At 44.0% G+C, this 12,620-nt stretch overlaps 2 protein-coding genes across 4 annotated transcripts in view; both read right to left on the minus strand.

Annotated features, from left to right (window-relative positions):
- MAP4K4 (mitogen-activated protein kinase kinase kinase kinase 4) overlaps nucleotides 1-12,620 on the minus strand; it is a 602,555-nt gene that overhangs the window by 358,109 nt on the left and 231,826 nt on the right. The window lies entirely within an intron of this gene.
- Nucleotides 1-12,620, minus strand: part of NPAS2 (neuronal PAS domain protein 2) — a 91,713-nt gene that overhangs the window by 26,595 nt on the left and 52,498 nt on the right. Inside the window, exons 4-7 of the mRNA XM_088520450.1 lie at nucleotides 10,993-11,084; nucleotides 7,684-7,773; nucleotides 3,445-3,565; nucleotides 2,405-2,518 (exon numbers count right to left, since the gene is read on the minus strand). Of these exons, the coding sequence (XP_088376576.1) occupies nucleotides 2,405-2,518; nucleotides 3,445-3,565; nucleotides 7,684-7,773; nucleotides 10,993-11,084 (417 nt within the window). The remainder of the gene's footprint in view (nucleotides 1-2,404; nucleotides 2,519-3,444; nucleotides 3,566-7,683; nucleotides 7,774-10,992; nucleotides 11,085-12,620) is intronic.

A 12,620-nucleotide genomic window follows, 5' to 3' on the forward strand; every position in this document is an offset into this window, starting at 1 on the left:
TGGTCAAATTAGGGAGAGCAGCTAAGCCCCTAACTGGCTTCCTAAGCCTCAGTCCTTCAAACTAATCCGTTCAAACCCATCCCTGCACCGACTTCGCAGCTGTAAGTCACACTGCGATTAAGGGGGAAGGTACGAGGGAGGGAGGGAGGAAGGCAAGGCCGTTTGGAGCCCAGCAAGCGTGAGAGGGGGATATTTAGGTATTCTGGTGGGATGCAGCAAGGATAAAACGGTCTCTCCGGCTACAGTGGGCCTTGTATTAGCGTGGCAGGAGTGTGGTACCACAGTGGATTCACCATGTGCTAAACAAATTATTAAAAACAAAGGTAGAATTTGACATCTGGCAGCTGAAAGAAGTCTGGAGATTTGTGTTTAGAGAAGAACATCCTGTATCAGTCTCCCATGTGTAAAAACACGCTCACACTTCCGCTTCTGTGAAAAGCTGCAGGGAAATGCATTCCTGAATACATTAATAAGGAACATCTCCCACTAATTAAGCTTAATTTGCAATTTCTGTCTTTCCCCTTCCACAGGATGCTCTACAAGTTCTTTTCTTATCTTTAGCTCTGTCTTTTCCCTCCACAAATGCCTCTAAAATGTGGGGTTTAGGGCCAGCCGATCCTAAGCACTTCAGGAAATTTCTGTTCTGTGAAATTTTCCTTCCTTGGGAATTTGCTCCTCCTGGTATTGGAGCTTGCTTGGGTTCTGCTGCATGAGCTGGGTAAAGATCCCCTGTGTGGGGACACAAAAATCAAGGTGGGCAAGTGGCTGTTACCCCTGGGGAGAAGGCCAAGAAGGACTTCTTGCCCATCAGGGACAAGGGCAACCCTGCACATTGGGTGCAAGTGAGGCTACAGCTGAGATGAGAAGAGCTTGAGAGAGAGAAAGTGAAAGGTGGAGAAAAACAGGTGATACAAAGGAAAAGAAAATGGAAAGCGCATGTCTTCATTTGAGAGCTATAAGCTGGAGTCTTTAGAAGATGATCTGGTGTCTCCTGAAAACCATATATTCCCATCTAGTTTAATACCACTGAGCTAGGGAAGACTTCTGAGTAACAGGGTGAAAATGTAAGTTTTATGTTTCTTCTTAGAAATAGCTGGTAAAAATGCTCGGCTATGAAATCCGAAGGGGCAAGAAGGCAATTTTAAGGTCACGTTAAAAAAAAATAGAAAAAGGTTAAAAGTCCTTGAAGGAAATGGATAAAAAAATCCCCTGAAAGAAATGTATCCTTATGAGTCAGCACCTGAAATTCAATTTCTGCTCTAGAAAACAGTACAGCTTGCTGTGTGTGTCTGCCATGCAGCCACATCTCACTTCACTCAAACTAGAAAGCATAAAGGCAGGCACATTTCTGTACAAATAAAGCCTCAAATCAGCACCAAACAAGAAATACATATCTCCACGCTGCACGTAGGTTTCTATTCTAGTCATGCGGATCGAGACCAGAGAGTTAAATGGGGACAGGGACATTTTTTTCGCAGTGTGGTGTGCGGTTTTTGGAAAGCACGGTGGGGAATTTTTGCCGAGGATGACCTATTTGGAACAAACCCAGCAACTTTTGAAATGCCACTCTGGAGCTCAATCAGGCAAGTAGCTAAGGCAAACTTGGACAGGCAGGAAAAGGGAAAGTAATAAAAGAATAATTCATTCCTGACACTAAACCATGCAGCCGTCTGTTTATTAGGGAGAACTTTAGGTAAAAATCTGCTCTCCACCCCTCAAAAGGTGTTTTCCTTAGGATGACTATGCAGTATTAATGACTACACTGGTTATAGCTCTCTGCTTTTTACGTGAATATCGGGTACTGTAGCTGGAGGAGAATGCAAAATGGCAGAGTTTGAGACTGAGAAGGGTCTACGTGACCTCAGCTACTCCAATGGCTGTGGAAGGGGACACATCACCGCAGCGTGACGGTGTGTGGGATGCAGGCACTCAGTTATGTGACATTACAGCATTTCCCCAGAAACCCCTGGAGAAGGGTGAAAAGGCAGATTCAGCAGATTCTCAGTTCTGGAGCAGGCCTGAATTCATATTTTACATAGTCAGTAGATAAGTCAGCAATGCTATGAGTGAGTTAGCTAATAGGTACAGTCTTAGCATCTAGCATCAGTGAGCACAAACCAACCCTTCTTCGAACACTTCATTACTTGCAGAGTTAGAATCCAGGATTACCACTTCTAAGAGAGGTGCATTAACAAAAGGAACAAACACAATTTCAGACTATTTCAGACTTCATAGGTATTTATGGAGCATTTGCAAATCAGTTGCTAGAACCATGTGAAGTGAGATTCATCCCATAATGTTAGAAATAGTCCTTTCAGTTAACAGCCTGTCTTGTTCTGTGGAACCATACTTCTATTTTATCTTGCATAACTAAAGTAACATTTATACAACAATTAAAGCTTACCATTGCTGTAAGACCGAAAATTTCCTACAAATTTTATGTATTCATATGTTGGAAATTCCTTTGGGTTCAAACTTCCTCTCAGAAGATGACAATAAAACTCTAGTTCATTGTCGGCTGGATTGTTAAAAGAAGAAGAAGAAGAAATAAATATACTATTTAAACTAAATACAATGAATGGTGCCTTTCAACCCCAATCTTGCAATCGGCAGCACGAGAGCAGCTTGTTACCACTCAGATTCCTACACACCAATGTACTATAAATTGCAGGATCAGTGCCTCTCTGAGGAAATGCCTTGCAGGAGATCCAGGATGTTCAGCACTGTGCACATGGCTGGGTTTAGCTAACTTACATTCTCTTACACCATCTTCCTCACAGGAGTAACCCAGAGAAATGTTTTTTTTTTTTTTTTTTTTCTGTTTAGGCTTATAGTTGTTCTATATCTCATGTCGGAAAAGTGTGCCTAATTACCTCAAAAATTTCTATCAAGTTAACTTTGGCATATTAGCTATCAGCTGCATGCTTTGTATTTACAGTAGATCAAGCAGCTGCACATCTTATATTATCTTGTGCTTTCTGGGTGAGGCAAGGCAAAGGCTTTTTAAGAAAAACAAAATTCAATTAGAGAAAGAATTACGATGATTTTACAGATACTTTTCAATTGTAACATAAAACAAAGGTGCACAACATTAGCGTATCTCCAAACAGCATCTTACTTTAATAGGCTGAAATATCAATTAAGATGTGATTTGTCTCAGGCGAACTCTCGGTTTCCATTGGCTAACCTATTTTCCTTAGCTGTCTCAAAAGGGACAATGTTTAATAATTAACACAACTGCAAGCAGTCATAGCCTACTAAAATAAGTGCAATGAGTTTAATTTTAAAACAGTACTGAAGGTCATTCCAGGTGGCAAGATCTTTTTAAGATGCTATGGACATAAGATGCGTATTGCGTGTTACATAAAAAGCTTTTCTTTTGAGAGAAAATTCCTACCCTGCCCATGCTTTTTCACGTATTGGGAAAGACAAAATAAAACTCACTTTTTAGGTAATCCGATGAGGCAGAATCTGTCATAAGCATACAAGAAGACAACATCTTATAAATTTCTGAATGTTCTTGTTCCGGCAGGAAATTCAACAAATTCTGATCCAAGACATCGCACTGCAAGGAAAAAGATATCTTGAGAAACACAGAACTCTCACCACATACGGCAGCGTGGTGCGCGCCTTCCCTGTCACCCCCTTGCTCCAGTGTCTGCGGCCAGCTAGAGGGGCCTACGTGGGGCACACGGAGCCTGGGGTCACTGGGAGCTTCCTGCTGACTTCCAGGCGCTCCTGACAAAGCTCAGGATGGGGACAGCGAAGGTGACGCCGTGGTCTGGTGGCCACGTGGCAGCAGTGAGTGTCTCCTGGGACCAGGACTTCATGGTGTCACTGGCTCCAGACCCTGCAGGCGCCGTGGCAGGGAGGTGAAGCGCTCCTGCAGTCAGGGTAGGATCTGCACGGCTGATGCTGAGGTCTGGGCAGGGGAAGAGGGCATCGAATTGTGCAGCAGAAGGAGATTCGTGCCCGTGATGGAGAAGAGTGTGTCACAACATCGCCAAGGGGCAACTCTCACTACATCGGCCGTTGCGGGAACCCTAGAGCTAGAAAAACACCCGAAAGGGAGTCCTAAGGTAAAGTAACCCTCTAATGGCTTTAACTTAATGCTCATCTCACTCGAGACGACCTCAGGCTGAGCTGGCATACTGATACAGCTCCATGCCTTGTCAGAGCAGCTGCTACCAGGCTGTATTTCACGCTGAAAATGTGTTAGCCCTGTATGAGACTGGCAAGTTATTAATCATCATCATTTATTTATGTATTTACTTAAGATTATGCTCTGCTTTCCACACATGCCTGCTGTTCTGTGTGGAATTTATATCTTAAGTATCTTATACTTAAGATACCAACATACATTAAATATACTTTGAAAATGATATTGCTACCGTTTGTATACTTTTCTTGATGTGATAAAATACTAGTTTAGATTATTAAACTGTGTTTATTTATTGTATGAGCTCATTACCTGAATAATCTTCTTGTTAAGAATATTTAACATTTGAAAACTGTTTTTGTGACTCATTTACTATGTTGAGGCCCACTGCTTCGTGTATGGTAGGAGTTGCAAGATACTCTCTTTTCTGCAGCCCAGCTCAGAGCAACCTGCCCACCTGCCTCCATGAGCACTCTCTACCAGCTGACTTGACCAACATACAGGTCCCGGCATTTATATATATTTTTTTGCCTCTGTCATGTTCCATATCCATATTTTCATCTTTTCTGCTGGAGAATACCAAGTTTTTTGTTTGTTTGTTTGTTTATGAACAAAACTGTAAGATTTATGAAAGCGAACCGAACTGTAGGATTTATACTCTTGCCTCCTTCAGGAGTGAATCCCACCTGCAGAGCAGCTCACAGAGCAGAATTTCTGCTCTCGCACAGATCAAGAATAAATCACTATTCTTGAATCAATGTATCAATCACAAATACATCAACAGTTCAAACACAGAGCAGGCAGCAAATATTCCACGGTCTCCGCGGGGCTGTGGGAAATATCAGGCGAGCTATTCAGAGCTAATTCTGCACCAGATCCAAACAGCAGACAGACAGCTAGTGCCTTGGCAAAAAGGTCACAAGCAGAGATGGCCAAATCCTGGTCACTCTGTTAATGCATATATATATCGCTAAGCTAAGCTTATTTATGCTGCTAAGCTTTGAGCCCACTCTGCACCTTCAAACCAGTGGATCCTGCCAGGTGACAGAAACTTCTGGGTATTTATCCCCGATAACTGTGGCAGGGAACGAAACACCTCTGCCCAAAGGAAAGCCCTGAAAGTGCTGCCCCGCCAAGCTCTCGGGTGGCTTGGTGCATAGCCCACATGTCTGCACGGTTTGAACAACACAGCTGTACTCCGATGCAGAGCTCTGTCCTCACCTTTCCCCTGCTCTTTTGGGAAAGAGAAGGAGGAGGAAAGATGATGAATAATTCCTTATTGCAGGGAAGAAAAGCAGGGCAACCAGCTAACAGAGACTCCACAAGAACGGGCAGGCAGAGGGACTTCCTGCCTTTTCCTACCGATGGGAAATGGCTGCTCTGATGCCTCATGTTCAACTGCTTCCCAGCACAGAGCAGCGGGAAGGGGCAGGGAGGATGCAGAGACCTGCAGAGCTTTGGAGACGTAGCCTAACATTTGACTGGACGATGCTATGAGCTGTGAACAGATTTACGGGAGTGACTTTACTAATATTTAGTCTTGCAGCATGGGATCAAGCTCATCAAGTTGCCTCTAAATCTCATAATAACAGACTATTTGGAATTACAACAAAGATTTTGAAAAGTTTCACGGAACTTAAAGTAAGCAAGGCTGTTTTAAAGAGAATTAGATATATTTGTTCCCAGCATCAAGGTCTTTCATGATTTTAATGAAAGAAAGGACTTGAGATTTTTTGGTAGGTTCCCTGAGAAACTCCTGCTTCAGATTCTGCCCAGTTGTGCTTTCTAGCCAACGCTTAAAGTAGAAGATTTTTTTTTTCCTGCAGCCACAAAAGAGAAAGAATTGATATTTTGTCCTTCAAACAGGGACTGAAATTAATTCACAAATAGTCCCTGGAAGTAGAGAAGGTAAGCCACAGAGATTTTTCAGAAGGCACTCCAATCTATTTTAAAGCTTAAGAAGCCAGATGGGAAGGACAACATGGAACTAAAATGCCAGCTATGCCACCTTACTGCACACTCGATGGGACCTTCAGCCACGGCCATAGTGATTTGTACACCGCAGGGAAACAGCTTACTTTTTTACAGCAGCTTTACTGCTTTGTTGTGGTCTCTGGGAAGGGGCACTCTTTACCCACAAACACTTGTTCAGTGCTGAGAAAGTCTGTGGGAGCATCTGGGCCTTGGCAAGCTGGCCCCTGGCTTGGGCTCTTTGCAAGGTCACCTCAATAGAAATGAAAAATTACAGCCGTTCTCATTTTGCTATGGGTTCCATTATAAGCTTATAATACAAAGCATGACGTTGGGAGGGAAAACAAATTTACTCTCTGATGGGCCAACTCAGGACTTAGGAGCCTCAATTCAGACGTGTTCAGGTAGGGCTTAAGATTTTAGGAACAGGGCCTGAAATATGTTTTTATGTGAGTTTCCCGAAAAGTCATACTTTCCTGCAGCAGATCTAGTTTCCACTAAGAATGTGTAAATTATAGCAATAAACCCCCCAAAAGTGTGAAAAAAAAAAACAAAGAGACTTTGTGGAAATCAGCAAGTGGCCGAAGACCCAACAGACTGCAGGACAGGGTTCTCTGCCTTTGCGATAAATATGTATGTCACGAAACAGCCAACTATTGAGTTTTTCAACTGTAGAGGATTAAAGAAAACTGAAATGGATAGATTTAGTTCAATCTACTGTTGCATAGCAATATCCTTGCTTTTACCAGGAGCTGCTGCCTTTCATCAAGTCCTTTAAATCTCAGAAGAAGATATTTTTCATTCATATTATGGCAAGGTAGTGTGTGTGAAATATATTTGGCTGGGTGGAAAGCATAGTGAAAATGTAAGCACAGGAGAAATAACTGCAATTTTCCTAAGTGTGTGGAGGTGGTGGTGGTGATTGGGAAGGCACGATAATGAATTGGCAGCTATTTTTTTTTTCCTGGGTATGTATTTTTTTGAGTCCAATGGGCTATCCAAAACGGGAGCATGGAGTATCAGCTCCAGCCACCCGGGTGTGGGTGCATTTGCCTTGGGAAGGAGGAGTTTGGCCGTGGGGAGGACCCTGGCAAACACAGACAATCACCAGTTAGTTTGAGGTGCAATCCCACTCCCCTCAATTCCGTGGGGTTTTTCTCCTATATGGTGGTGAGAGCAGGGCAAGGCCTTTAGCGGGCTCCTTGCGAGACTGCCAGGAGCGCCGGAGCTCTTCTCCCTAGACTAGAAATCAGGGGTGGGAGAGAGCAGCCAGGCCGCCCTGTCCTTCCTGGTGGGAGTTCTCCCACGAGCTTTGCCGAGGTGCCTCATAGCAACAAAACCACGCAGCGAACGGGTGACACCCACGGAGAACAGAGCTCATCAGCAGCAACGGCCGGCACAAATCACCGCGTGTTCAGGAAAACATCCCCCGCTCCCTCTTAGGCTGCTTCTGGAAACACAGGGCCCTGTGATCCCACGAGCGCAGTGATTTGCACCGTCACTGGGTGCCCTTGTCCACGCGCGCCCGTGGCTCCTTCGCCAGAATTACTCACCGGTAAATGCCCTAGAAGGGGGGTGATGCTGTCAGACACGTAGATGATGCTTCCACCTGTGGTTACTGCTATAATGAAGCCATCTAATGCCTAGGGAAAACAGGGAAACACACAAGTGGAGAGTGCTTTAGTAGGGAGGAGAGGTGTAAATAGCGCGTCGCGTTGCATGTTGATCAAAAAACCATTTTTACCTCAGCACCATGTTGTCATCAGGGTGTAGGAACGTTATCTTGAGTCGCAGAACAGCAATTCTCTGATTTTACAGTCTGATTTAACTTCTACAACACTCTTTGTAGTCTAGTAAAACCTACTACTGAAGCAACAAAGGGCTCACAGGAACATTTCATGTCTCGGTTTTTAAATTAATCACACATTTTAATAATGCAAAATGACTAAGACTGGATCCCTTGGAAGTTATTAAAATGAACATTTGAGCTCTGTGTAAATATCAAAGGACGCTAAAGGATGCAGCCTATCTCAAAATGGTAGTTCTCTGCAAAACCCATAAATCTCAGTTTGTATTAATGTAACATTGTATATTACCAGGCTTTCATGTAAGTAAAAGCAATGCAAATGATCAAATAATCCTTAGCCTGCGTTTTAATTGAGTGATTTATTTTAAAGGTCATGGTATTAGATTACTCATTCAAGGAGAAATTCACCCTTCTGCAGAGCCTTGAAGTTTCTGTCCCACCTTGCAGTAAGTCCTTTCATTCCTGGGACCGCAAGGCAATACCAGCTGTGATCACTCCTGTCCTCTGCAGAGGAGCAATTTTGCCTTCAAAACTGTTTTCCTCATCACCCTGAGCTGCAAAGTTGTGAGCTAAACCTTGCTCAAAGCTAAATCTAGTGAAGTTTCCAGACCTGAAGCTAAGTTTCATCTGCTCTGAGCAGAACCCCCAAAATAGCGAAAAGCCAACACCAGGTGCCCAGGGACTGCATTAAATCCTTCCCACTGAAATCTGGGAGTCACTAGTGAACTTCCAGTGCCTTTTGAGCAGGGCAGGTTTGGGTCCTTTTTGGGTCAGTTTACTGGCTACATCTGAGGTTGGTACTGACTGCCGTATTTGAGCAGCGCAAATGAACCAGAGCAGAGCAGGAAGAGGAAATGCTTGTGCAGAGGACAGGTGTTGTGCAAACAGCCTGGTTAGGGTGACATGGAGCTAGAGGAGCTCATTGCAAACCCCACTGTCCCTCCAAGCCAGGATAGCAATTGCTCCTGGGAACTGCAGAACATCCTCCCCCTGCGCCGCCTTCAGTAAGGGGAAGGATTTGGAGAACACTGGAAAATGCTAATTGTTGGGTTTTTTAAAAAGGAAAAAAAGGAAAACACAAAGCCTTGAATAATGATACAAACATATGTTCCTTTTTCCAGAGAACGCTGAGCACCCGCAACTATTTAAGTCAATGGGAATCTGCTGGTGCTACAATCCTCTGAAAAGCAGGTCAATAACTTATACCCCAGCAGAGGAGTGTGTGTTTAGCATCTCTGAAAACCCTCCAGCTGCAATAGCTAGTTTGATTTTGTTAAGCTAAGTGCAGAGGATATGTTTTTCTTTAGTACAGTACATTCAAGCTGTTTTCTAAAAACCACGATAGCTGTTAACCCATAGGAGAGAGCAGGGGTTTTACAAGGCAGCTGGATTGTGCATGTTACTATGGTGAGGACTTTTTTTTTTTTCAAATCAAGTCTTTGTGTAATTTGCATTGGATATGAAATAAAGTGACTCATATCAGAATTTGGTGGTAAAATCAAGTTAATGCATGCATACATAATTCTATTTTTATTTACTTGCAACTAGTTCTTCTAACGTGGAGATGGCATATCCCCCATCAAAGATTTCACTATTGCAGCTATCGTAAATGGACAGCAAAAGCCTAATAACAGCTCCTATGTAATCTGATGACAATCTTTCTTTGGGTGTGAGAAAAGACCATTTTTAGGAAAGCCGGTACATTACTGCAGTATACTTGGAATCAATATGCTTTGATTCCCTTTAACGAGTGCTTAAAGGAAACTCCTCCCCATTTCTCTATAACAGGCCAGGAAAAAATGTAAGCTTGTCCAAATGTTAATGAAATACGCTTAGAGGAAAGGCAAAAAAGAGTAATGAACACCTGGCTCAACGGGACATCGCAGCACCTGGGGTCAGCATGATGGGCAGGGAAACTCAGAGTAGCGAGCAGTTTATTTTTAAGCTAGGAAACCAAAAGCAGTTGTTTTCAGCTAAACCAGCACAGCATACAAAAGGAATCCGCAAAGGCACAGCCGGTCGAGACATCGGCCAATTTGTGGCCATCTGCGGGAAATATTTTAATGCAAGCTGAAGGAGTGACGCGTGGTAAATTCCTGTACACTGAAAGGAGAATCTGCAGTTGTCAGGTCGACACCAACACGGCGCCTTTCTACCCCAAGCCGGGCGAGAGGCGGCCGCCCCGAGCGCCGCTTGGTGCCACCCCTGCAGTGACATGAAGCCACATGGTGCCACAGCCAGGGCCCACAGCCCCACGCGCGGGAGCCACGACGGGGCCCAAAGGAGGGAAAGGGCCAGCAGCCTCCGCGTGCTCAGGGATGGAGGGGGTCAAAGAGGAAAAGGGCTCTGGCTCTTGGAAAGAGAGAATAATGTGCTTGAGCAGCTCACTTGCATTCATCTCAGCCCTGTGTAAAAGCCACTGAGTCACCCCCCTTCAGATCCCAGCTAGCGTTAAGAGTGCCTATGGTATAATTTAAAGGTAATTTAAAAACTATCATTGCCAAATAACTGCGCTCCCTGTTATAATAGAAATATTCTTGATGAGGGCCTTGAAAATCATTATAGTAGAAGTATTAACTGTATCAAACCAACAGGAGCTGTCAGGTTATATCTGCTTGTACAGCACCTAGCACTAAAGGGACCTGACACCGTAGCTTTTTAGGTGCTACTCTTGCATAGCTATTAGGTAATAATAATGCTTCCCAAGAACAGAAGGATAAAATGCTGCTTTGCCCTTTGCTCACCTCTGCTGGTAATACTGAAATGTAAAGCGTGATTTGAATACCTCCTCTGGCTTGCATGTCTTGGAAGTCTGTGTGCTCTGTACCTCGCTGCAGCAGCTCTGTGAAATGATGCTGCCCCTCCAAGAATGGAGAGGAGTATGTGGGACCCTAGTCCTTCATGCCAAGCGCGGCTCTGCTCAGTGGTCACATGTGGGAGTACCTGCAACCTCCTCTTTTGGGACAGCAGACAGCATTTTGCTCTAGAAGCTTGGGCATTTTTGTATCTGTTAGACATAATTAGGAAAAAAAAAAAAAGATATATGCATGCTCACCTCCAACATCAGCTGGGTGAATTCTTCATTGCTGAGGAATGAAGGCTTCCAGTCCTGCTGAATTTCCGAAATCTCTGTTTGTGCTGAGACTTCTAAACACAAACAAAATAGTGCATGTTTTTAAATTCAGAGAAACTTACATCTGGCAAGACTGTACATGAGTTACTGTGCAAGGATAGAAACCATCTCTACATTCAAAAATTGTGATTTTCAAGCATGAGATGCAGAGCGAGAGTACAACAAATATGTAAATGTGGCCCAATCCCAAAATGTTTCCCTCAAGTTTTACTCAGCTCAGCTGGAACTGGCTGCAGTGGGAGCTTGCAGTCATGAACCACTGCCTTCTGTCAGCCTCACAGAGGTGAGTATTGATCAAAAGATAAAAGTGCACAAAGCTAAAATCAAGGCAAGGACCAGCCCATGTCAAAGAGGTGGTTACAATTTTCTAAATTTGCAAAGAGAGCAGGACAGGGGAGGAGAAGGAACAGAGTGCCCGGGTTCTCATCCCCAAATCCTGCCCGCAGGGTGGTCTCCCATGCACCGCGTCCGTGATGAGGACCCTGACCTGCTCACAGTGTTTTGCCCCGCTGCTGGGCCAGCCTGCAGGCACAAGCTCCCTGCCAGCTTCATCGGGCAGGCAAAAGAACCCGCAGCACAACCTGGAGCCGAATGAAAGGTGCACCTAGCTAAGAGATTTGCTCCAAATAACGGTGACTCACATTAGCTTTACCCACTAAACTTGTCAGCTGGTGTTACAGGGGGCAAATTTCATGATGTGGAGAGGCTCGCGTGGGTTTTGCTTGCTGTTTGCTCTGCTGCTCTAGAAGTGCTCCTGAATTCCCGCAGTGCACGGGGTGCCGTGTGCAGCCTGTCTTTCCCTTCCAGCACCACCTGCTAATTAACCCGATTGATTAACACTCATGGAGCACGTAGTGCTCAACACTCTCCATTCCGAGCACATCAGGAAAACTGGCCTGAGAAATGAAAATTAAACGGTAAATGGTATTAAACGCAGTAAATTTATAACGGTGCCTGTGCATATTGTCTCCTAGAAATAAATCAAAGCCTCCATTTGGGCTTTATTAGTGGAGAGAGGCAGCTGTTTGTTTCTAGCAGCTTATTCAGGTTTTGACACTGCTGGGGGTGGTCGCTGCTAGCACAGGGGATCTCCAGAGCTAAGGTGGTTTGAGACGGCATTTCCAAAAGCCAGCTAAGGAAGCAGGGAGAGCAGCCACAGTCAGATTTTTATTATGTAGCCTCAGAATATAGGATACTTACAGCAGATAGATAGCATGGAAAAGATACTATGTGTAAAACATAACTGCTAGAAGAATTGCTTGAAATTTGGCAGTTTCCATGTGTATGAAAGAGAAAATCTGAAAATCGATCCACTCCTCTCTTATAACTAAAATCTTGATTCAGCACACTAAGTGAAAGGGAAATTATGTTCAAATTACCCTGAAAATAATCAACATTTTAAAACTGTGTTGCTTTGTATTATACTGTGTGGCTACTAATCTAGTTTAAAAATAGATGACATTTGCTTTTTTTAGCAAGTGCACAAAAACGGTCACAGTTTGACCCAATTGCTGTATAAGGATTTGTGGCTGTTAGCTTTCTTTTACTTA

Source organism: Tinamus guttatus, unplaced genomic scaffold, assembly GCF_059628265.1.
Source record: "Tinamus guttatus ecotype Peru unplaced genomic scaffold, ASM5962826v1 Tinamus_guttatus_pri_ptg000002l, whole genome shotgun sequence".
NCBI lineage: Eukaryota > Metazoa > Chordata > Aves > Tinamiformes > Tinamidae > Tinamus > Tinamus guttatus.